Below are 25,862 nucleotides of genomic sequence, written 5' to 3'. Positions count from 1 at the left end.
TCTTACCATCATAAAAGCAGACTGAGAAACACAATAATAGTAAAGCAAAACACTGGAAAAGTTCTCAGATTAATGTCTAAATCACAGTTAGGCTTTGTGGAATTTAAAAACGTTTATTTAGCTACATAATTCAAATTATAGGTTATATATAAAAGCTATATATATTTATATGAAATATTTGATGGGTGGAAGAGCAACAGAAAAATATCAGAAGGTGTCAATGGCACAACTTTGTTTGCATTGGGTACACTTCAACTGTGCAATTCTTTTAAAGAAGGGTAAATAATTTGCACGTGACAAAAGGAGGGACATTCATCTAAAATGCAGCATATCTTTATTGTAATATATTGTATATAAAAAAATGTAGGCGTTTTAGAAATATTTAAGCATCACAGTAAATTGGATTTCTTGCTTTTGGTAAGAAACCAAGACTAATGAATTACTTAGCATTCTCTGAGGGGAAGTCATTTGAGAGATAAGAAAATAGAAATGTTTAAGGAAATTTTATGTAGTGAAATTTGTGAGTAACATAGGTGTGAGAAACTTGATAGTGATTTATGTACTCCAACAATTAAACATATTGCTTGATCCACTCTTTTTTCAACTGTACTCTTGATTCTTAAGGTCATGGGTGATGAATTTTAAATAAAATACTGTTAGATAAGCAGAAGAAGGGGACAACTGAAACTTAATCTGGCTGCTTCAGTTCACCAGGAAATGCCTTTATTTCTGTTATTTCTGAATTTCTTATTGTTTTTTTAGTGTTTGATTATCCTGTTCTGAACAATCTGAACTGGACTGTTTAGAAGAGTTTGGAAAAGGGATTAGCAGGCTATTTTCACTTGCTACATAGCTGAAAGAAGTCCTGATATCTACAGCACAAGTTTGGACAACTTCTAAAGCTGTTTTTATCTGCCTTGGAGACTTGACTGAACTCTAACAGCTCTGACAACTTATGGGTTCGAACTTCTTTCCTCTGTAGCCTCAGTGCTGGAGCAGGAATGACTGTCCATAGTACTAAAATCTTAATTTGGTTGTCAGCTCTTATCACAGCCATTACTTTGACTCAGACCAGGATGATCTCACAGGTTTGTTCTTAGTGGGAATATGAAGTTAGTGAATGCAGTTCAACATTTATGGATAAAAAGCCCCTAATCTCCAATATAATGAAATTGCATGTATGTTCTGGGTGGTGTTAAATATGTACAACAGTAAACTTGGGTTAAGCTGCAGTCTACTCTGCACAGGTTTAGTCTTCTGGGATGTCAGGAAAGAAATGTTATTTGGAGAGGTTGTAGTTGTCTCTTGGCATTGCCAGCTTCAATTCCAGTTCCTAAATTTTAATGTAATGGACTGTGGCAAAATTTCCTTTTAGGTAACAGTTGCTTTTGGATTTGAACATTTTGATATTCAGTGTGGTAGGATTCTTTTCAACCACTGTGAAAACGCTTGCATTGAAATCTGGCCAAGAAAAAGGTTTCTTTCATTCTGCTGCTTAAAAAGCCAACTAATGCTGCTCAAGACCCAAAAGATGACAAAAGAACAGCACCAATCTAGGAAGAGAGCAAAAAGATGTAGTTATAATTTTAGGACAGTTAAAGTTTGCATAAGGTGTCAGCGTAGTCTTGGGAAGTGGTTACATCTGCCTGCCCTGGCTGCTTTTCCAGTCCTTTTCCATCTGGAAAATGGATTTATGAGCCTTGAGGTGGTGTAGAATTAAAATTTCATATTGATCAAAACTACATTCGACAAAAAAAAAAAAAAAAAGGTGGAAGTTTTAGCTTAGATCAACATGCAATAGGAAAACAGGTTTAAGGTGCAGACAGGGTTTTTGTGACACTCTTGACTTAGGCTGGCATGAAGTGTTTTTGAAGCCACGTCCCTCAGCGTGTGCTTCTGGGAACACATCAAAGGAATGGGCTTAAAGCCTTGTCATTCTTTCTTGGCACACCTCGAAAACTGATAAAATATGTTCCATGGTCAATTTAATTTATATGTTTTTGAACACTGCTAGTAACTTTAATAATAAGAGAAATCTACTAGAATAAAGCAGAAGCTCTGAGGGTGAAATTTTAAGAAAATATATGTAAGTATGTACGTATAAAATTATTTTATATTAATTTTACAGCTACACAGCTTGCGATTTAACTCACTATGGAAAACTTTGCTGTTGTTTTTGGTGGTCTCATTTGTGTTGGTTTTTTGGGAGTTTGTGTTGGGTTTTGATTGTTAGCTGGTTTTGGCTTTTCCTGCCTGCAGCTTTATATTAGCAAATCTGGGTTTGGTTCCAGATGGATTGTACACATCCACCTGCTAATTACAAAGAAGAAAATCCAGGCATCTTTTCTACCTCAAGGGCACGATTTACTTCGTGTGACTTGTTCTTTCCCCGTGACAAAATAAGTAGTAAGATTTTTTTTTTCTCCACACTGTAAAGCCTGAGTTTTGGAAAATACATGGTACCATATCCATGGCAGGCTTTTGCACCTGCTTGTGTGGCCACAGCCTGTCAGGTGTGTTCTCTATCCCTTTATTCCAGTTCTCTGTGCAGATTGGCACAGGGCACGTTTTCACCTGTACAAAGTTAAAACTGCTCGCACCTTCTCCCACTTAACTGCAGCAACTCTCCTTGCACATTTCTTTACAGAGCCTTCTAGTAAAAACAGTGCTACTAATGCATGTTTTTATTGTAAAAAATGGGGAAAAGCCTTACTAGCTTACAGAATATCGTGATTTTAAAGCGTTGCTGTCTTTGGGTTTTGTAATTGATTCTGCAATTGCACTTAGTACTTACTAGATAATTTTAGATTTATTTATGGCTAAAATACATGAAAAATAAAACCTCTAGCAAAAAAAAAAAAAGAAAAAGAATTGATTTTTTTTTTAAAAGTAGTACCTATACTTATATTTTCCATAAAACTTTGTGAATTTCAGCTACAACATAATCTTTCCTTCTTCTTTTGTGCTGTTCTATGATTTTGTCCAGAACAGTCAAAACCATTGGTGTGTGATAATTCTGTCTGTGATAACTGGAATTCCAGTTTTGTGAAGAAAAGTTAAACAGACCAAACTTTGGTTGTTAGATAAAACTATTGCCATTCTGAATGCTTGGTTCACCACTATGGCATCATGAAGAATTCTTGATACTATCTGTGAGCAGCATTCATAACCTCTGCTGTTTGTCTGAGTAAACGTCAGGGCACTCAAGGAGAGAGAGATATTAAACAGACTACCTTGTACCAGAATGGGAGGGGTGGGGGAGAACAGGGCACAATATTTATGGCTCCAGGAACTATAAGTTGTAATTTAATGAGATCAAAGCATTTGCTGTTTATTTGCTGCACTAGGAGCTTGGAATAAACTGGTTACGAAACAGATACCAAAACCAAAAAAAAGGATATTTAAAAGAGCACAAAGACTATAAAATCAAAGGCATCATGTTATAGAAGCTTCTAATATAAAATTAATTTAGCATTCTCCTGAGAGTAAGTAATTAATGTTACAGGAAAAGCAAAGATCCTTCAAATTTATAGCCAGTTCCTGTTTTTACCAGATAATCACTGTTCTTTCTTTTCCCCTCCTCATTCCAGGAACATACACAGTAGTTATAATAGTACTTTATTCCTATTATATATCTCAGTGTAGGAGGTTTTACCAATACCAACTCAATGTCCACTTCTGATATACTTCTTGGAAGAGAAAATAACAAAATGACCAAGTAAATACTTCAAACAGAGTAAAATCAGCACAATAACATTTTACCTCCGAAAATAAACTTTTAGTCACCTGTGACAAGTTTAAAGTTTAGCAAGTCAGTCTTACAAATTTCGGTACCTCTAACTTGTTCTGCTGTTTCCATGCATTATTTAAAAGTAGAGCCTGAACTCAGGATAGTTTAAAAGATTTGTCTGTGTTTTGAATTGCAATGCCTATGCTGGATGAACTATTTATACGTGTTTCCTGTGTTAAGGAACTGAAGAAAGTAACTACAGACTTGATAAGGTCCAAGGTCACATCTCAGTACAGGGTGGGAGAAGAAAACATCAATCTTGCAGCGAAGGAAAAACAGTTTCAAGAACTGCAGCAAAAAATCAGAATGGTATTTTGGAATTTAAACAAGTTAAATTTTTGGTGATTATTTTCTGGAAGTTATCTCTGATGTACAGATCAGTGACTCCTTTCTATTAACTCCATATACAATACAACGAAACTATTTCCAGCACAACCTTTTCTAGGGAAATAAATATTCTATGAATATCAGTATCATTTCATAGTTAAATAAAATGGGTGAGAAGACACTTCAACATAATTCAATTTCTTTAAATAGCCTCATGATGATTCACTATTTCACATTAATACAATATTACTAAGGAAAATTGACACTAATTTTAGATGCCTTTTACTGTTCTTCATGCTCTTTTTTTTTTTAAGGAGACTGCAGTTAGTAAGAAAATTCAAGAAGAAAACATTCACATTAAAGAAGAAAAGCTGGTGAGTTAATACAGCTTTGCTGCTTTAAATAACTTAAGAACTCTGAGTGCTATATTTCATGTTTAAGTTTCTTTAATTATTATACTAAGCTACAAAAATTAGTTAAATTCAGTTGTTTACTCAACAGGAATATTTTAATAGTAGCATAAGTGGGATTTTACTGCTCAGATTTTAGAAAGAGTATTACCAGAACAAAGTCTATTTGTTTGTCACTTTATTTCATTTCAAGTCTTAAATTTTTGGTTTTGAATTCAGATGGGAGAAACTTGGTATTCCCATGAAACAGTTGTCTCCATGTCAGCTGAGTACAGATAAGCAGAAAGGCTGGTGTAACACGCTTGTTGTTCTGCTTTCTGGTGGCCAACAGTTCACTATTTACCTTATTATTTATTATAATAATGGTTGACATTGGTGTTGAAACCAGGTAAAATTGGAATAATTTGTCAGTTGTATGCAAAGGAAATAATGTTCCATTCATACAGAACATAAACATTTTGACTGTAAAATGCCATCTACACTTGCCTGAACAGAGTTAAGACTCTCTTCTATTGCTAACTCAGGTATGTTCCAGAGCAAATGCTGGTATTCAAACCAAGGTATATGGAGTCAAGTATCAAACATAGCAAAAAAACCTTTGTTCCCTGCAATAACAGCATAATACACTGCTTTGCAGAATATTAAGCCTTAAAAGGGTGGTTGTTTATTTTGTTTTCTTCAGCAGTTGCAGAGTTTTCAGTCTACAGGGAACATGTCAGGGAAGTGTCTCATTCTTGTTCTCAGGGAAGGACAAAAGCAGTAGCTTGCTTGTGTACCCACAGAGGTACACACTGGAGGCTCATCCAGCAGCACTCTTCCAGTCTGTAAAACCCTGGTTTTTTAAAAAAAACAAAACACTTGCCAATAAACAAAGGGAAAAAAAAATGAGAGACAAATTCAGGCCTCATTACTCTCACAGCCCTGAATGCTCTAAAAGCATTTCTGTGGAGATGCATGTAGCATAATTCACGTGCATATTTGATATGTGTTATCTAAGAGAAGGACTCTGCTTTGTGTCTCTGCTTTGTTCGGTGTGAACTGCTGGGGTTAGTTTGGTAGGTTAGTTTTAACATATGGAGGAGCTGGGTATGAGTCTGGGGAGGGCTCTAGTGTAGAGATGCACTTTGTGTTTTCTCCAAGAGCTTGGGTTAGAAGACATGGATTTCTGTGTTATGGAGCACTAATAATTCACCATCTGGATCAGCTGAAACCTTGGCTTCAGTGGTTCTTGGGCTGAGGCTGGAAATGCTGTCTAAATTGTAGCTGATTTGCACTGAACTGTGTACAGAGAAGCAATCTGGTCTAGTTGGGTGAACACTGTACTAGATTTAAAAATCATGACCAGCTCTGCCACTGACCTGTCAGATGACACTCCACAGCTCTGCAGTTCAGTTTTCTAGATGTAAAATTAAAGCAAAAATTAAGTGAGGCTCGGTGCAAAAATATTTATTTCTGCATAAGAGTATACGTGCATGAAAAACAATGAGCACACTCAAAATAATGATTTTATTTTAGTAGTCAGCTGTTTCTGTGTATCCAATAGAACCAAAAATAGAATAATTTGAAAGCACTTGGCAAGTATGTGAAAGTGTTTGTTTTAATAATATGTTGCTCTCAATGTATTTTGAAGCCACTGAGCACATTCAAGACTGGCTTCTGTCTGAAACTCAGTGTTTTTTCCTGTGCAGGTCATCTTTTAGCAACTGCTGTAACTGTTCTTTAGGGAGTAGAGGTTGCCTTGTCTGGATCGTTCACTCTTGTCTTTGAAACCCTGGGAATGTGTTCTGTAGTGTGTGATACAAAATGACTCCCCCTCTCAGTTTTCAGCTAACTGCCACAAACTTAACAGCAGCACCCATGGGTTTGTAAATGCATGGCACTTTAATCAACTCATTGTAGGTGGCTCTTTTTTTAGAATTCACTCTTCTTGAAGTAACAATATACCTTCTTGATGAAGGTACCACAGAAGTTCACATAGTGACAGCAAAATCTGATATACTTGCACCATATGATGCAAGGCTAATATGTGACAGTTCACATCTATTAGGGTTTACATCAGGTGATACAGAATAATGTCACATAAGAGTAATCCATTAATGGAGTCATTTCTTTGGGATTTTCCATATTTTTCCCAACTTTGATATGGTAACGTAAGATTACTCTGTCCTGAATTGAACTCACAGTGGGGTTGGATTTGATATATTTTATTTAGATTTGCACTGAAGTGTGTTTAAATTATTAGTGGATTTCATTTTAATTATAAGAAAATTCTCTGAAAAGGAGTAAGTTATAGTAAGTCATAATAATGTTGTCTTCTCCAAGGCAAAAGGCCAGAAAAACTGGGCATTGTTCTGATTTCTCCCTACAAACTCTTCCCCAGTGCTGATTTTGGAGTATTTTTTATAGGCCTGATTTTGTAAACACTGACAGAAACAAAAAATAATCTAAAAGACACACATTAATGTTTAAACTGTAGAAACAAAAATCTTAATGTATCCTCTTCTGTATGTATTAACAAGGAAATTCTCAGCTCTCTCCAGTGTGTGCAGGAGCTCCTTCAGCGAATAACCCAAACGAATGCCAGAATGGAAAGTGAATTAAATGCACTGAAAGAGGAATATCAGGTCAGATTTTTCTTGATTAGACAAGCTGCTACTATCTTTTCTGTAATTTTTGAGTTCAGGGCTGTTAAAGACATCAGTGTGCTTTTCAGAACTTTTGACCTCACTTCCATTGCTCCCTCAGCTCCTTAACTGTCAGCATGAACCTTGAAGCACAGGCTGTGGTTTCCCTCTTTTACTTCTCTCCCAAAAGTAAATCATGGTTGCCATTCTTAGCAACCATTTCTGGAGGGCAAAACCAAAACATCTTTGGGCTTGCTTTCAAGTATTTTGAAATCAAATAATTTTATGACTTTTTTTTTCCTTGTAATTTGTGTATTGGTATAAATTTCTGGAAACACTTCAAATTTCAGATTTTCAGTCATAGCTAGTGCTTGCCCTCAGTTTTATTAGAGCAGAGGGCCTAAGAAAGAGCATATCCTTGGCCCTTTCTTGCTGTGCTGTCTGGTGTCATATTTATTCTAGAGGTGGTAAGTGGTCACATGGAGAGTGTGGAGTTCCAGCACTCCTTAGTTCCTCTTTCAGCACATAAAAGTAGCTCAGAACAGTTTGGATTCTACATTTCAGTAGCAGATTGGCCCACGGTGCACTAAAGATGAAGGTCATATCTGTTCCCACCAGATGTGCCATGCAGAGTTCAGGTACAACCATTAATTGGTCTGTTAATAATTATTATCTAGTATTTGTCCCTGCATGACCACAACTATTCCATTCTTTGGCCTGTGAGGCCAAGGTTTTGAACTAAGATAGATAATTTCAAATTAAACTTCCAGTGTGCATGTATACTTTTGTTTCTAAGTAAATGCTTCTATGCTAATTTTAAATAAGATTAACTTCCCATAAGTCTTACTTTGATTTTTAATAGTTGTAAGTATTTTGCCTTATACCACAAATATAGCACTTTTGCATCTTGATTAAACAAGTAAGGTTAAAGGTGAGCTATGTTTTCCATCAGAAACTAGCTAAAATTTCTCTAGGAATTAAAAGATTAATTGAACAGTCCCTTGGCTGTAGAATTGCCTAAAGCAGCAGGATTTTCTGTAACTTCTCTTATTTATATGTTGGGTCCAGTGAGACAGCTGGATTCCTTGCTGTTCATACAATACTGTTTTCTGGTAGAATAAGAAGGTAATGTGCTTTTTATTTTTTTAAGATCATTGAAATTACTTTGTAAATTAAACCAGCAGCTCAAGATAATTTAATTGGTATATAACCTTACTGATGATGACTTACATACTATGGGAGCCCTTTAGAATCTTTGTGTCAGCATTACTGAATAGCAGGTGTATTCTAAAAGTGCTTTTTTCTGATAGTATTTCTGAGCTATTGTTTCCCATCTCAGATAAAGTTTATAGTGTGCCTTAAAGCTCCAGCTAAAACTGTAAATAGTATCTGTGAATCTTCCCTTTGAAGACTGCACATAAATGTCTACAAGTATAGCTTGTTTTCTTCTTGTTAAGGTATGAATTGAGTGCAAGTCTCTGTTGTGCAGCCTGTTCAGGCCAAAAATTGATATCTGATTGTGATTATACTAATTCTGATTGGAGACCCTGCTTTGGTTTGGGTCTGTTTATTTTAGATTGGGGAGTTATTACTGTTTCCTGCTGTTCCAAGTACAGCACAAACCATTGCTAATCACCAAAGCTTCAGTGCAGCCTTCAAAGGTAATTTCTTGCAGGCATAAGTACTTTAAATGAAATTGGTGTTACAAGACATGGATAACTAATAAGAGGCTCTTGGTTTGATGGTTAGTTTGATGTAAATATTCCTTCTTAGGCTCCACTGTGTCACTTAAGTTCAGCCAAGATTTGATCCCAGTTGAGTTTTGTGAGATGATTCTGTGCATTCTCAAAACCAAGATGTTCTCACTTGAGAATGGGAATTAAAGGATTCATAACATTTGTAAAAGCACATATGAGTGATAAGCTTTCATGAGAACACATCTGGAGACATAAAAGTGGCTAGATGTTTTAATAGGTCTATTTTTTTGTAAACATTATAAATACATGCATAAAATGCAGTGATTCCTTTAAACAGCATGATGTAAATCCAGTGTGATATTAAAAGTGAATGTCACAGGTTCTTGTTCCTTCCAGATGAACTCATGGGATTGTTTTGATTTATCAGAAGTGTCTGTCTTTCAGTTAAAACAGTGGTCATAAAATATTGTTGCTTTTTTATAGCTACTTGTTTGGCTGACAGTTTGATACAATTACCAGGATATTCCAGGGAATGAGACAAAGTTAGCATCTTATTTTGCATTGTCACTTTTTTAAAACATCAAATGGAACTTAAAAAATAGGGAGCTGAATATATAACTCGAACGTCTATGCACTTTCATTCCAATTTGGGAACTATTGATTTCATCTGTATTGAGTCTAGAGCCTCAATATGATAAATGGGATCTAAAGCTTATGTACTATTCTTGTGCTCTGTTCCACTTCCCTGTCAAATTTGTGGGCCTTGCTCATTGAGCAAAAAAATTTCCTCAGAATAACCCAAAACCGAAAGGAGTGATTGTACAGTCCCGTGGAAATGTTTTTATTCTTATACTCACAAGAAATGACCATTTATTTTTAGGCTTAAGATGACAGAACACTTGCAAGGTCATATTCCAAAGGATCCTTTCTCATTCTGCCTATGCATACCTAGTGCTAGGATGCCAATGCCATTATGACTTCAGAAAAACAAGTTCTTTACCAGATAACAGAATACTTGAGAATGCCAGGAATTCAGGTATCCCCCCCTCTCTGCACAAGTGGCTTTAACATATGATCAGTTCAGGTATTTTGCCCTAAGAGCTGTGTTGTGAATAACTATAATATTCCATCTTTGAGGAGGTTGCATTTGAGATGCAAGTAAAAGCATCCTTGGAGTTAAGAGCAGGGTTTATCCAAGAGAGGAGGTCTTGGATTCCTTGTTTATACAACAGGATGAAAGATGCTACATCAGTGTGATTATTCAGGCTATGTATTGTTGAATTGTCTCATCTTTTTAATTGTATAATCTATCAAAGAAGGTCCATTATGTTCTTACACAGAACTTCTCCCAAGTGTACAAAAGTGCAAGGTAGTTTGAATTTTCCCAGTGTTAATATCTGTAAGACATATTTTTTATTAATAGTGTAGCTAAATTAACGCAGGCATTTTAAAATTGATGCTAAGTGAATCAAGTAGACTCATTTTTAGTTAAAAGATTTAGTAAAAACGAGTTGCTTTGGAGTCTTGCCTCTGTAACTTAACATTTTTCAAGTGGACTTTCAAAGAAGCTCAGCAGAGTCATAAATATGTAGCTGGCCATATAGCTGCATGCATTAAAGTTGTGTTTACATTATCAAGTATATAGCAGGTCATGGATGCAGTGAGTCTTTTATCTTCCATATTGTTTGCTAGAAAAATGTGATGGGATAAAAATTCCAAGAGTACCTGAAATGCATGTGAAGACACTGTTGGTTTACACGAGCTTGCTTTGATTTATCACGGGAAAGCTGAAAGAGTTAACCCCAAAATGTTGCAAGTACAGTTATGATTGTATAAAACTTAGTATTACTGTTATTTCAGTGCACTCCTATGTCAGTGATCTAATAAAAATAAATTAAAGGATAATCAGATGTATACTTCATGTTCCAGTAGATATGTTTTAGAATATAAAGACTATACAGTTTATAAGAGAGGTTAATAAAGAATTTAGGACAGAAAAACTGTTCAGAAAAATAATTTTTTTTCTTTCAGTATACAGTAGTTTTTTCCTTTAAGTACAGCAGGTCTAGATATGCTACATTTCATATTTCTCATCTCTGGACTTTATATTACTTTTTCAGAACATTAAAACTTATGCAGTGAAACTGAATAATGGCAAGTGTTTTTATACCCTTTTATAGCCATTTCTTTTTTCATAACCTCCCCCTGTTTCCTGTTAGCTAAACTATAAGCACCTTTCTGTTAATTTATGAAAATTATTGTTGAGATAGCACATTATCACTGATCTGTATGGCACTTCCAGCATGTTAGAAGCAAAGGTCCAAGCAACATAAAACACATCAAAATTCATTAATGTGGTATTGATTATTTTTTGGATAATTAATTTTATTGCAGGCCCTTGAAAGAGATAATGAGCTGCAAAGGGAGAAGGCAAAGGAAAATGAAGAAAAGTTCCTTAATCTTCAGAATGAGCATGAGAAAGCACTAAGAACTTGGAAAAAAGATGTAGGTTTATTAAATTAAATGTTAGAGTATTAAAAGGTTTTTGAAATAGTCATCAAGCATTTCAGGCAATTCCTAAAAGCCAAGAAAATATTGCAGAAATAATACAATAAAACCAATTTCTTTTCCAGTAACACAGATTCTTCTAGAGATGAGTATTTTTTAAAGGTAGATTTAGGTTGACTTCTGTGCTCTAAAAGGTCAGTGCTCTTCCTGCAGTTCTGATTTGACAGGAATTCTTCAGTGTGGACTGAGGGTGAAAGGGGATAAGAAAAGGTGTATGTCTTGTATGTCCTCTCAGTGAATTCACTTCTGTCTACACCTAAACAATAATTTGTCTTCAATTTGACATTCTTTCTACAACTTCATTACTTTTAAAGAGTCCTTCTGTAATTATTTAATCCAAAACAATTAGCAAAACACTGTAGCTGTAAAAATTGTCTGCAATAATAAATGCATGTTTACAAGTAGGAAAGATTGATACCTCTTCAATAGGACAAGATCTGCTTAGTGTGTGGAAACCAGACTCTAAGCAGCATTTGTTTAATAGTCTGTCTTTTTTATTTCTATGTATTTGGCACCTTCTGCCAGAAAGGTTTTGATTTTGGTAGATGGATTTCCAGGGAAGCTGTGGGGAAATAATGCAAAGTTGTCCTTGTAATCCTGTTGTCTAGGGCTAACTCCTTTGAGTGCAGCCACTATGGAGATGACTGCAACCATGAGGCTACAAAATAACTAAACTGTTCTGATGCTCAGTTCCCTGAGAGAATTTGATGTCTCTGATTCCTTGGAGAGTTTTATACCATAGTTTCATGTATAGACATTGGATCTGCCCTGCTTATTTCTCAGGAATGTTTGCAACTGTTCTTAAGAAGATTTTTTTTTTTTCCTTTTCATATTTCTGCTATGGCTAACTAGAAATTTGGTCTCTTAAAGTGTAGCAGCATCACTGGTAAAGTTAACATTATACACTGCTCTGGAGATCTTTGTAAATGAAGTGAAGGTATTTCTGTAAAATTGCCCTTCTTACAACTTGTGGTTTGGACCATCCTGCTTGTTCTAAATACAAAAATTTAATTGTTACATATTCACTGAAGAAGAATAGCCTCACCTGAGGCTATTTACAGAAGTAAAGTGCCAGGCAAATTATTTGCTGTTGTAGTTTCCTGGCAGTGTAGGTAGAGAATCATGTTTATCTTTGAGCCAAAAAAAGAAGAAAGCTACAAATACAAATCTCACTTTTGAGTGTTGCTACTTGCAGTAAATGGTGGGGGGAAAAAACCAAACCCAATTAATAAAAGGTATAATCTGCAATGGAAACATGCTTAAAAATTTGGTTTGAATTAGAGAGCTCAATTACTTTGTGCAAAGAAATTCCTCAGCATCTATACTTTTCTTTTAAGGATTTACTTTAATTTTCTGAGCTGTTGATACCCTTGTAAAATGCTGGTTTACATATCTGTACATGCAGTAAAGTGTTTGTGTGCTCTGTGTACTCTCAATTATTACAGGAGGAAAACATGAGAAGAGAAATAGATACTATTAAAAATGAGCTGAATTCCCTTAAAGGACTTCATGGACATCCTGAAGATTATCATCCTCCTCAGGGAAATCAGCATTCTGAGCAAGTGGAAAATCTGCAGGTAAGTGTCTCTACCAGCTGCAGTACCATCCATGTCTTCTAAAAATTTTAGAGAATAAGAGATATGACAGTTTTTCTGATCTTGTCTGTCATGTCCACTGATCTTCCTTTGACATTGGTAAACCTAAAAATTTATCTGTGATATTTATCAATGATCCAAAATACTATTAAAATTTACTGTACCCAGAGAATGTTCCCCTTTCATCCAGAGGGGTGCTTATATCATAGAAACCTGAGATATTACTTCATTAATAAATTTATACATAACAGTTAGCAGTTATCTTAAACAACCCATCTTCACTAAATCCTATTTCACAGACATATTTTGCATGCATGTTTCTCAAATCAGAAGATTCTTTTTAATCAATATACAGGTTATAGAAGTTCTAGTTTTAGTTTAACAACTCCAACCTTTATGTCACTTAGAGCCTTTAAAAGGCACAGCAAACTCAACAGGTGATGAATATAGGAGGTGAAAGACTGTTTTATGTGGTGCAGGTTCAACTAGAATTGAGCTTGCATTGCTGGGTGAACCAAGTCCATGTTCAGCTCTGAATTCAGAGCACATATGAGAAGTCAGCAAGTGGTTAAGCACATGAAGATGGTCTTTTGGGACAAAAGGAAGAGCCCTGCAACTCTGTGTTATCCCATGATTAAACTGGATTGCAAATTTGTATTCCAGCTTTTTATAAAATTGAAAAAAATGGGAAGAGTCAGAAGCCATAAGAAACTTTCCCTGTGCAATGAGTGTATTCTCCTGTTCTGTTGAATATTGGTTATATCCTTTTTTTCATTAACTTTTACAGTCAAATAATGACTTACCCTTCAAAGAAGAGAAAACTCATTTTTCATGTATACAATTTTGCTTTCAGTATTGAGGAAAATAGGAAGACACTAGGACTGAAAAGACAGATTATTTTTTTTTTTAGAATTAGTCTATTAATTGTTAATAAAACTACAAACTGCAAAAATATTTTAGAATCTTGAAGAACTTAAAATAAATTTCTTCACAATGTATGTTTATAGCTCATGCTCAAGCACACACAGAAGCATATCTGCTGCTTTGTGCTTAATAATGCAAGGGAAGTTAGACTTACTCATTGTGCCAAAGCTGTATGAACTCTATGTGGTATAATGCAGAAGGTGTAACTTTTAAAAACCATTGATTCCTTGAATGAAAACAAAATATCAATTCTGTTTAGGATGCAGAATCAATGCAATGAGTCGTTCATGATAAGCACTGTGGGTTTGAAAGCAGAAAAGCTTAAAGCTATGCTCATAAATGGAAAAAAAGTCTGAGATGTCTTCTAAATATACATCTTACACTACCTTATGGCAAATTGCCACACCACTTTGTGTTGTACAATCACTAGATTTCCAAAGCTAGGCAGGCTGGACTGAGTCAAATCTCCAGTGGGACGCTGCCAAGAAACTACAGGAGCTGCAGCAGATCATATTGATTGTGCTGATTTGTGGAATTCCACCTTGTATCAGTAATGAGTCAGTGTGTAGTGAAACATAAAAGGGAAAGGGGTTGGCTGCAATTTAGATCTTGACTGTGGTTCCAAGTGTAGTAAGGAAATATGCATATATTTATTTTTACACCTAGTGCAATCTGAAATCCCTGCAGTTATCTGTGGGGCATGAAACTTAGAATGCACGTAAACTTCTTCATATCGATCACCTCTGGAATAGTAATTAAGCAAAGGGCCTTCTTAAAAGAAAGATACAGTATCAGACCTCATTACAGACTTGGATTGCAATTTAGTTTAACCTTACCGTGCTTAACATTTAATTTAATATGATTTGTAATACAGCTGTGCACCAACAGAGAATAGGGCTACACCTACTAATGGGTTGCTGTAATTCTTTTGTGTGTATTTGTAGAGAGGGATCTGGTTTTGAGCAGCTTTTGAATTTCCTAGTATGAAATAATCTGTTGAGGGAAAGGTCATCTTAGGTATATGTATGTAACTTATTTAGATTTTACTAAATCACAGGCAAAAAGTTAAAATCCAGGTTTAATAGTTTTGATATTTAGGTATTTTAGTTTATGCATCTTGGACCTGTTTTTGAAGGGCTGAACAGTCATTTGAAGTTATTGAAAAGTAGGTTTCTTCAACCCATCTGAAAATCTGGAAAGGAATCGTAACCTTTATGCCTTTCTTTATCCTGTTTATTTCAGATGCATTCAGCAGTTCAGCCCATGCCAACAAACATGGTAAGTTCCACTCCAGTAGCTGTTTTATAACTGTATAAAAGAGTTATACTGTGGTGTTTGGTGTTTCTGTCTAAGGAAACAGCTCCTAGAAGCAAAAGATTATAAAAGAGTTACAGCTTTCCTGAAATAAAAAGGAAATTTCTAGTATGTGTGTTCAGAAAGCTTGAAAATGTGGTGCCAAGGCTATACAGAGCAAAGAAGAAAAACTTAGAAAATAAAAAGATGTAGTACATAAAATTTCCAAATCAGAATGACAGGGAAGCTGATAATAAAAGATGAGAAAAAGAGGAAGAAATTTCAACTGAAACTTCAATTTGAAGGATCAGGATGTTTCTGTGACCTCTATAAAGCTGTTTCTTGCAGATTTGTGTTCTGCATCACCTCCTCTGCCACCACTGCAGTAGTCCCATTTTTACCAGTGCTGTCCACGTGCCTCCCTCCATTTTGCAATACACTCTGTCCTCCCCACACATCCAGTGCCCAAGCACAGAACTTGTAGCCCCCTCCCACATCCCAGCCTTCCTTCTGCAACACCTCCACTCACCCAAGTACCCTCAGCTTTTTCTCACATCTTTTATGACTAAGCTCCCTCCCACATGTGCCTACTTTTACATCCTGTCTTTAGGGCAGGAGCCAGCACGTGCTCCTGTCTTCAGCTGCTGAACAGTTGATGAAAAAAGATGCATCTCCTTTTCCTTTTGTTTTGGTGGGGTTTTATTAAGTTGTTTCTTCACTATTCAGCTCCTAGTTTTCACAGAGCTTTATTGACTGTAGCTTTCAAAAATACACAAATACAGGTGCAGTAGTGGATCAGTGATTTAGACAGTGATGTAGACACATCCTTCAGGCTTCTACTCCTGTTGAATTTGACTCAAATTTGGGTTAAAAAGCCACCTGGGAGGGAATGAGGAACTGCATTACAGGGATTACAAATTCATGAGCCTTATATGCTTGTGAAATTAAGTTAAAAGTCCTAGATGGTTTGTTTAAAAAAATGGTGTTAATAGGTGTGTGTATGCACATGTGTTGGGAGTCAACAGCAATCCTGCAGGCTTTTCCTGCATGGAATTACTGAGCAGGTCACTGATTTGGCCACCAGAGAGAGGGAGTGATCCAGTCAGCACGTGTACAACACAAATTCCTTCCACTGAGAAATTCTGTCAGTCTTTGTAACTTTGTGGACTGTAATAGCAGGACCTAATTTCTTTCCTACTCTTCTAGGGTATTAGTCTGCTTTTTTATTCCCTCTTATTAACGTTAACTTTTTATACTTCAGGTGAGTGGTCTTTGTTTTCCAGCAGAATTGTAAAATTAATTTTAAGTCAAAGTCCTGAACTTTAGATCTAATCAGTGAGTGGAGTAAATTATTAAAATACATATAATCATTTGTTCCTTCTTATGCTAGAGTGGTCAAGAACAATCAAAAGACAGTGAAATACAGGCTATTCATAAAGAAAATGAGTTCATACAATCTGTAATACGAAAATATGGTAATTGTGGACGTGAAGAAGAAACTGAAGTAAAAACCACAAGAGACCACTCTTCAAACACTGAGGAATTACAGACAGAACTAAGTAATAACCTTACATGGATAGCAGAGATAAGTAGTATTGTTGAAGGAAGGATAAATGTTTGCAGGTACAGTGCATGATGAGGATGATCAAATCCTGAGTTAAGTGATTTAGTACTAACAACAGGAAAATTCTTGGTGTGAGTAGTGCTCATCTGTGATAAATTCACCAGTACTTCCAGTGGCTGCCCTGGGACACTGAGAAGGGTCAGTGTGCTCTAACCCCTCAGGCTGTTGCAGTGTTCTGTGTGCTTTGTTCAGAAGGAAACAGGGCTTGGGAAGAACTGTAAGGTGTATAGAAATGTTTGAAAGCAAAACCAATGACCTTCCCTTTCCCAAAAGACAATGAAAAAGGCTGAGAGTGGTTGTGCTGCCCTAGGGCAGGGAAGGTCTGCTCATGTGGATGATATAACAATACCTATCACAATCTGTACAAAGCACTTTGTAACTCCAGTAAGTAATTTTTTGAAGCCACCTAAAGGAAATGCACTTAGTCTCTAATGCTCAGTCTCTAAAATGTAGCAAAGATAAGCAGAAGTTTAAAAGCTTATTAACTGCAAAGTGACTGATTTAAAAGATCAATGCTCACAGCTTTCAATGCATCTTTTGGAAAACACCCTTCTGGTATTGAAATGGCCCACTGCTATCAAGTTGCTAGCATGTTGCTTTTGGTGTGTCCCTTAAACAGCTATTTTGGCTTTGTTTTCCATTTAGTTAAAAATGCCACTTTCAAAAATAAAGACAAATACAGTTGCAGTAGTAATGAGTGGCTTAAACTTTACATAGCCTCACATTATTATGAAATAATGTTATAATTTCATTATGAAGACTCCTTTCAATAATAAGGCTGACAGATATCAGTTGAGAACTATTTCAACTATAAGCCATATCTAAAATATACAGAACGTTAATATATTTTCTGTTTTATCAGTTTATAAGTATTTTGCAAGCTACCATAGTGCAATACTTCAGTAACTTTTTGTTAGGCTTGTATGTGTAATATAAGATAAGAAAAATCAGTATCAATATTAATCTTGAGTCCATCTCTTTGGAAATTATGAACTATAAAAATAAAGCATTATATAACCTCTGGGTTATCATTTACCAACCCTACAGATTTACAAGTTCTTGAAAACAGTTCTAAGGATGAAATTAATGTTGCTAGTGCTTGTGAAGAAAAGCAAAGGGAGGCTTCTCCCAGGAATACCCTCTGCACAGATACTGATTTAATTACCCAAGGACAGAGCTCGGAAATGCATGTCACTGGGAGCAAAGAGGCAGAAAATCCAGGAGCAACACAGAGAATGTTACTGGATGAAAACAACACAAATTTAGAACAAAAGCCACAGGCCAGCACTGAGCCATTGGCAGGAGGCCACACGCAAAGAAAGGCCTTTTTAGACAGTACTGAGCCTGTAGGTGCTGACAAGAAAAATGGGAATCAGGAGACCAGCTCCAGCAAGCAAGAACTGTGGAATGCTACAGCTGAATCAACTTCTGCTAAGGCAGACACAAAATCAGACACCATACAACACAGCAAAAGTGTCCTTACACCTGAAGCTTTCAGTCCTGAGCCTGAAGTGGTTCTTTGCACTGAGAAGAACTCTCTGTGTGAGAGAAGTACAGGTGACCATCAAGCCAAGGAGTTAAGTTTTGGCATCCTGCCTTACACTAAAGAAAGTTCTCAAGCAGATTACCAAAAATGTAGCTTGCTGACCAGTGACAATTATGTGGGCAACAGATTACACAGAACAGAAAAAAACTTAAATTGGAGTGGTTTCCATAAACTTCCTCTTAAACAGATACATGCAGATGCTGAAGACAGAAATGATGCCAGAAACATAAACACAAATGGTGCACTGGGGAGCAGTGGAGTTCCAGCAACTGATGCTCAAAATCTACCAGCTGTGTGTGGTGATAATGCAAGTGGTGATGACGCTGTGAAAGAACACAGTGACAGTATGTCTGCCTTAGCTACTTTCAATTTATGCCCCCCAAAAACTGAACGAGGAATAAATGCAGGTGACATGCCCAGCAAGCAGCCCCAACAAGACACTACTAAACAAACAGGGAATGCTACAAATACAAGCACCTCCAGTGCTGAAACCACACCTCCAGTAAAGGCTGATGGTCTTGAAATTGCTCATAAAAAACCCCCAACAGATAGAGCTGGTACAGATAAACTAATTCCATGCAAAACAATTAATGATGATACTCAGATACACTCCATCAAAAGTGGACATTCCCTGGAGATTAATAATTCAACAAATAACACATTGTTAAAAGAGAAAAAAGACTTGCTGAACAGTACAGTTCCAGGAAGGAAGTTTGCTGAGGGTCATCTGAAAGAATCATGCTCTTTACCCATGAGAACATCTGGAAATTTAGTAAACATAAGTGGAAGGTCATCCTTTGATCTTTCAACCTCAGATAAAAAAGCTGAGAAAACTCCACTATACTTCAATTTTTTAGACCTTGTTTCTTGTTCAAGAGTAAATCAAATGAGAGGTCAAGCTACATGGACTTCAGCCTCCAAGGAACCTTCCCTTTTGAAACTACCATGCTTGGTGGAAAACACAAAGGTTATTTCAAAAACACAGTGTCAAAATCTCAGTGAAAATGTGTATACAGGAGAAGCAGGACAAGGTGAGAAAACAATAAACATTTATGCTTTGAACCATATACTGAATAAGCTTAGAAAAATTATGAAAATGTGAAATTTCTGTATCTCAGTGTAGAAAAATGTAAACCTGACAGTTATATGGCAAAAAAAATGAAAGGTGCTATTTCTCTGTTTATAGTATGAATGCAACTAACTAAGCTTTTGTTAGTTTAATTAGTGGATTAAATAATTTTTTTTCTCATATTTCTCTTTCTAAAAGAACATCAGTGCAATGACAAACTGAATTTTGACAGAGATTTCTAACCCTAATATAGAACATATTCTATCAGTTCTCTGCATGGATCTAAAAAACACTGAGCAGCTTTTGGAATTTATTCAGTGCTCTCAGTTTGCATCAAAATTTAGGGTAGCTTTTGAACCAGTAGATGCTTCTTTGAATGGGGTTTAGAGGTGGTTTACTTTTTATTTTATTGTACATCTCTAATTCAGATGGACACTTCAAACCATCAGTGTATTGAACATGTGAAAAGACTTTATATTCTTTCAAGCTCTGGAAAACACACTGAGCTTTAGGAGTGCTCAAAGAGTTTTTTTATCTCCTACAGTTGGCACTTGGCTATTATTTGTTGAGCAATATTTTGCATATGAAAAACAGTAAATATGAGCTTTATTCCACGCGTTTCTAAATTATTACTGAAATGTGGAAAAACTGTATTTTAGGTTTGTTTTGCAGTAACATTAGCTTCCAGATTACCCCTAGGTTTATTTACCAAAAGAGCCATTTCTAAACTCAATCTTTGAGCAAAGTAACAAAAGCATCATTTTTATTTCCACAGTAATGTGACTCCAATGCATTTGCAGATGTTCCTCTACTTCAGTAACTGGACAGAGCAAAAGGCAGTACAAGTGGTGCCTTCCTTTCTCACAACAGAGCTTGCATGCAGATTCTATTCTTAATGCCTGCTGTAAGCTTAAAAAGGCAGGTCTTTTGGGCTCTTGAACAGAAAGCCCCTGATTTTATACAAAACTGGAGCCTTGAGTGCTTAGATGTTTTTCAGAAGAGCAGGACCCACAGTACAGGGTGTTTGTGTCTACTTGAGGTTTTGTTGGTGTAGCGTTTTCAGCTTTGCCCCTTGAACAAACCAAGAGAAGGATGGACTCCCATCCCTTACTTTTGCAGCCAGTGGCAATGAGACAGAAAACCAGCAGTTTGGTTTCTTTACATTGTTCTGGTGTTATGAATTAAGCTTAGCAGGCAAATTTTTTTGTGTACTTGTGTCCTGCCTATGCATATTTGTGTTCAGATGCACCATTTTTTGAAGCTCAGTTTCAGAAGTATCTTTGTCCCTAAAACAATAGTGGTGGTAGCAAGGCAGCAGGACCCCAATCTCACATGGTACATTAATTCTTGTAGTAATGTGAATTTTGATTGTTATTATTCTTCCAATCAAATGAAAGAATAATAACACACAGTTATGTGCTGTTCTGCATGGATCTTTTCTGGAAGAACAGACAGCACTGTCTGAAGTTCTTCCACGTGTTCCTCCTGCTCTCCTTGTCAGAAACCTTTCTGTATGCAAAACACTGGAATTCCAAGAAGTTACTCGTGACTCAAAGTTTATCCTAAGGAGTTTGTAGGGATTTTAATCTAACTCTTATTCCCAAATGAGCTGCCTAGTGACCACACTTCTTGGATTCTAGTGAGGATCTTGGTCTGCATCCCAGGTGTGCCTCATTCTGCTTAATTTAGATAGGCCCCTACTTGAGCCTGCTCACCTCTCCAAATCCTGCACCTCTTTTGGAGACTGGAGAACCTCCCTGTCAGGGCACCTATGAGTCACTGCAGCTCCCAACATTTATTGTGGTTGGGTTTTGTATTGTTTTGTTTCCAGATCTTTTCCCAAAAGGCAAACCTGGAGTAGAATCCATGTGGATCCCTATATTTTTTTAAATTTTGCCATATGAAAGATCTAGAGGTGAAGAGCATTGGTGAACGAGCTGAGTAAACCAATCTGAGGGAATTCCTTTTACTGCCTTACCACAATGCAGTTTGCTGTTTAGACCACTCTGGTTCCCAGAGAGCAGCCACTCCACATCAGTAAACAGAGGAATGAACTGGGAATGGGATAGATCTTCCTGGAGAGTGCTTGAAGAAGAAAACAAACCCATAACCATTTTCCTGCCCAGATAAAATGACAGTATTCTTCAAGAACTATTACATACCCACAAAGTAACATGTATTTTCATAGCAAAACAAAGATTTTTACTATTGATGCAGTGATCACAGGCATCTGTGTAGTGACAAAACAGCTCCTGTTTGCACTGGAATTGTGAAAGTATGCTTGTGTTTTCATCCTGCAAGGAACTTGATATTGCTTTCAACAGAGTCTGTTACAGTGCATAAAACCTCTGCAGGACTGGACAGTTATACTTTGCCAAGATTAATCTACTTATCTGTCCTTCCTACCTTTGGTAGATGGCTACAGCCTGACCTCTTGAAACATTAGATACAGGCACTAACAAAAAAACCTCCTTAATTTTTAAAATGTTTTTTGATTGTCTAAAAAACTTTGTATTAAGAATGTCTTTTTTTATTACAAGTCGCCCTGGAATATCATGTAAGGATGGCAGTACTTGTGTATTTTACTATAATTATCAGAAGGTGAGTTTAATATAAGTGTTTGAAAAAAATGTATTCACTTAGAATATTTAGAATACACACATTTTCAATAAATCACTATTTTGTCATTAGCTTAATATGTGAAAATGACAGGAAACATTTTTAATCAAAGTAGAAACATAACACATCTTTAGAGAAAAAGAGATGCAGAAGTATGTGAAAGAAAAAAAAATGAAGGAGAAAAGCCTACAACAGAGATCCAGTGATTTAAACCAAAAATATTTGATATTTTAAGATCAGAGGTAAACCAGTTTAGTTACTTTACAATTAGTGCCTGGAGATTAAATTGCAGTTGTTACCATTTCCTTTTTGTCAATCAGGTTCTACCAGTTCTAACAGAGCTACCAACACTTTGAATACCTCTAATATCCACCAAGACCCCCAGGGAGACCCTAGTGAAGAATGGAATGCTATAGCAAAGACTTTTTATGATTCCTCTTTTCCCACAGAACATGTAAGTCAATTAAAAATATTGCAGACCAGACCTCAGTGAGCTAATTCCACAGATATTTGTACAACTGTACCCATCTGGATACTTTAAGGCTGAGTCAATCTCCAAAATAATATCAGAAGGGCAACAAGACACCATTTTTCACAATTAAGGTTGATAGAAAGCAGCAGGAAAAAGTCACAGCATATGAATCAAACAGATGCTAACCAGTCTGCTTGGGAGGGGAGGAAGAGGGTAGTTCATTGTGGACCCTAATAAAAATCATCACCTACAGTAAAAGTAGGGGCTAAAAAAAAAATAGTATAATGCTAAAGTATAAAAACGTTTCATTTATTACTTGATAAGACTATGTTATTTAAAAGAATATGTAAAAGAACAAAAATTCAGCACATCTATGAATTAGAGCCTATCTGTTTATCTTATGCTGCAGTTCTGGGATGTCCTATTTAGTTACTTCTTACTATTTAGTAGGATGACATTACACAAATGTGTAAAAGCAGAAAATTAAATAGAAGCCTGTTGTTTCCCTGTAAGACAACTTCATCCAGGATGGCACCAGCAAGGGCATTTTCAGATCTGTGTTAGACTGGAGCCTGAACAGCTGTAACTGCTGTATGAGAATTTGACCTAATGCTAAACATATTATTCAAAAGTGATACAATTATTTACAGCTGCAGTTGACCTTTCTTTTTAGAAGAGGTTCTAGAGCTATTTCTCAGGTAGTTAAGGCTGTCTCTGGCTGAGGTCTGAGGTCAGGGTGTACAGTGTTTTCAGTGACAACACTGCCTGACTTCTGAAGACTCAATCAGCTCAATGCCATCAACGTTCACATTCCCTAAAATTTGGAAGACTGTTTTAAATTACTCACCTTTCCTAGTCTGACTCTATTTGTGAATGACACTGGGGTGGATTTTTCACCATGGTGGTGGTATTTACTGTGTCTCTTTTATTTTACTGAGTGAACTACACTACATAACCTACAGCTGACGCAAAGCTGTATTTCACTATCTGATTGTGGTTATGTCTGCTTTGTCACCTCCAAACTAAAGCTCCTTATCCAGTAGCTAAGTAAAAGTGGAGATGGACAAGAACAGAGTATTTTCCAAATACTTAATCTATGAAATCTCAGCCTGGGATATTGCAGGCCACTCCCTCCCTTCTCTGTTGGTGTCATTCTAGTACCTTCTGTCCTCAAATCCATCATTTTCGTGACGGAGATGAAAAAGCTGCTGGGAGATTAAAAATGGCCTGAGCAGTTTGTTTTGACTAATATGTATGATTGTAATTAGAGCAGACTTAAGCCTTCTACAGTTTGGGTAATCTCATTCAACCACAGCACAGTACTCTGAAAAGGGATAAAAGCTATAAACAAATGCTACAGGTGCACTCAAAATTCTAGTAAAAATATTAAGAACTGTTTTAAACATTGGTCTGTCCTTGCCTAAATACCAAGGTAGGAATAACCATCCTCAGCTCAGTTTAAACACAAATCCCTCAACGTGCAATCACTGTTCAGCAATGAATGGCTTTTACACGTGTCCCATATGTTGCCATATTAGTGCTGGCACTAAGACACATTTTATTTGTATTTTATTATGAAAATGCTGAGGCCTTTTAGTTTTGACAGCTGAGATTATGTTTTTATTCTAAACCCACTGTCACAGAACTATATTAAAATTATATATATCTATATTATATGTGTGTGTGCGTGTGACCTAACTGCAATTACTTGTCCAAAGAGGTCCAAACACTTGTCTTCAGTAAAATCCAAGTAACGTGGCATGGTTGTATATCACTAGAAAATTTCACTTCCACATGTGGAAGACCAAAATGACCTTGGATTATCAGACCAGGTTCAGCCCCACATGGTATTCCATAGAGATTTTGACTAGTGGCTTGCAATGAAATATGATTTATTTCTTGCTGAGGCCTTAGGAAAATTCTAGTGCTCCAATGAAGAAGTTGCTTCCTCGTGGAAATGGAGTCATTAAGGACAGTCATTATTGCCCTGAAGTATCAGTACCTTCAGCTGCATGGCACTAACACTGTTACAAATGCAACAGGCCAAGCCAACAATTTGCATGAATTCTGTTGTTCACATTTCAAGCTTTCAGAAATGCTTGTGCACCGAGGGAAGGAAGGTTTTAGCATAAAATTCATGTGCTAAAATAGAGCAGGTGGCTGGTGCTGTGTTGGCCTCCACGAGAGCCAGAGGGTCTCAGACTGCAAGCGGAGAACTCATCGTTCAAACGCAAGTTTTTTTGCTCATCGAGCAAAAAACTTGTTTCCCTACTGTGTTGCCATCTGTCTTTGATTTGCATGGATATGAAGTATCTATCAAACAGTAATTAAAACTATTAAAAGAACAAAAAGATCTTTAACATAAAAAGTCAACCTATTACAGACCTTGCATTAATGATTTTTGCTTTCTAATCTATACAGCGAAGCGGAGAGGGAGTTAACACTATAAACCTCATGGTTTTGGGTTTTGTTAATCAAATGCTTGCATAGCCATAGAAATGTCAATTGCAACATTAAACTCTTTAATTAAGCTATTTATTTTGCTAATCTGCATTCTCATACAAGGTTGTCCTTTTTTAGATCATACTCCTGTACTAAGTCTTACGTTAAGGTTTGGTTCATAAAAGTGTATTTGTCATTATCAAGTTTTCTAAATTAAATATGAAGCAAACACTTCAAATTAATTTTTTTTTCCAACTGATTTATTGTCCTGTTCACGTTTCCTTGCTTGCTTAGTGCTTAACAAAATTCAGTGATCTAAACACTTTGCACCTGAATTTCACTGGATTATCAACTGCTACTTTTGTATTCTGTCAGGTGAAAGAAGGATTTACTGCTTTACAGCAGAAGCAGAAGTCTTCTCCCGTGACTGTAACTCCAGCAAGAAGTGAAAAAGCACCCAGAGATGAGGACAGCTCTGCTCTTCAGAACTCCATTATACAAAGCCAAATAGAGACTGAGAAATTCCTGAATTTGGAGATACTTCATTCAGCAAGAAAAAGAAAATATGAAGAAGGCCAGTGAAAATGAGTGTCAGGAGATAAGCATGTCTTTTAGGCATAGCCAGATCACTTACCTAAACCACATTTGTAGAGGTATTCCTATAGAATATGGTATATATGTGTACTTTCACGTTTAATACAGCATATAAACATTTCTTTTGTTCAAAAATTGATACAGTTCCTACTAATTATGTTAGTTCTGTTTCTGCAATCAAATTCAAGTTACTATTGGCTTTGCCCAAAGTTAAAAAGTTCCTAAGTTAATGTTTTAATATATGTTAAGTAAAATTAAATGACTGCTT

The 25,862-nt window shown here is 36.2% G+C and overlaps 1 protein-coding gene across 5 annotated transcripts in view; it reads left to right on the top strand.

Annotated features, from left to right (window-relative positions):
* Positions 1-25,787, top strand: part of CCDC73 (coiled-coil domain containing 73) — a 76,596-nt gene extending 50,809 nt beyond the window's left edge. For all 5 annotated transcript variants that reach the window (XM_051777286.1, XM_051777289.1, XM_051777288.1 and 2 more), the window contains 10 exons: positions 3,971-4,099; positions 4,432-4,491; positions 7,047-7,151; positions 11,243-11,353; positions 12,862-12,993; positions 15,178-15,213; positions 16,619-16,787; positions 17,900-19,429; positions 22,407-22,540; positions 25,376-25,787. In XM_051777286.1, the coding sequence (XP_051633246.1) occupies positions 3,971-4,099; positions 4,432-4,491; positions 7,047-7,151; positions 11,243-11,353; positions 12,862-12,993; positions 15,178-15,213; positions 16,619-16,787; positions 17,900-19,429; positions 22,407-22,540; positions 25,376-25,582 (2,613 nt within the window). In that variant the 3' untranslated portion in view covers positions 25,583-25,787. The remainder of the gene's footprint in view (positions 1-3,970; positions 4,100-4,431; positions 4,492-7,046; positions 7,152-11,242; positions 11,354-12,861; positions 12,994-15,177; positions 15,214-16,618; positions 16,788-17,899; positions 19,430-22,406; positions 22,541-25,375) is intronic.
* The last annotated feature ends 75 nt before the right edge of the window (positions 25,788-25,862 follow it).

This window comes from Manacus candei, unplaced genomic scaffold (assembly GCF_025592945.1).
Source record: "Manacus candei isolate 608988 ecotype Guabito, Panama unplaced genomic scaffold, ASM2559294v1 h1tg000009l, whole genome shotgun sequence".
Classification (NCBI taxonomy): Eukaryota; Metazoa; Chordata; class Aves; order Passeriformes; family Pipridae; genus Manacus; species Manacus candei.
Note: the sequence above shows the minus strand (reverse complement) of the source record. Positions and strands in the feature narration are given on the sequence as shown.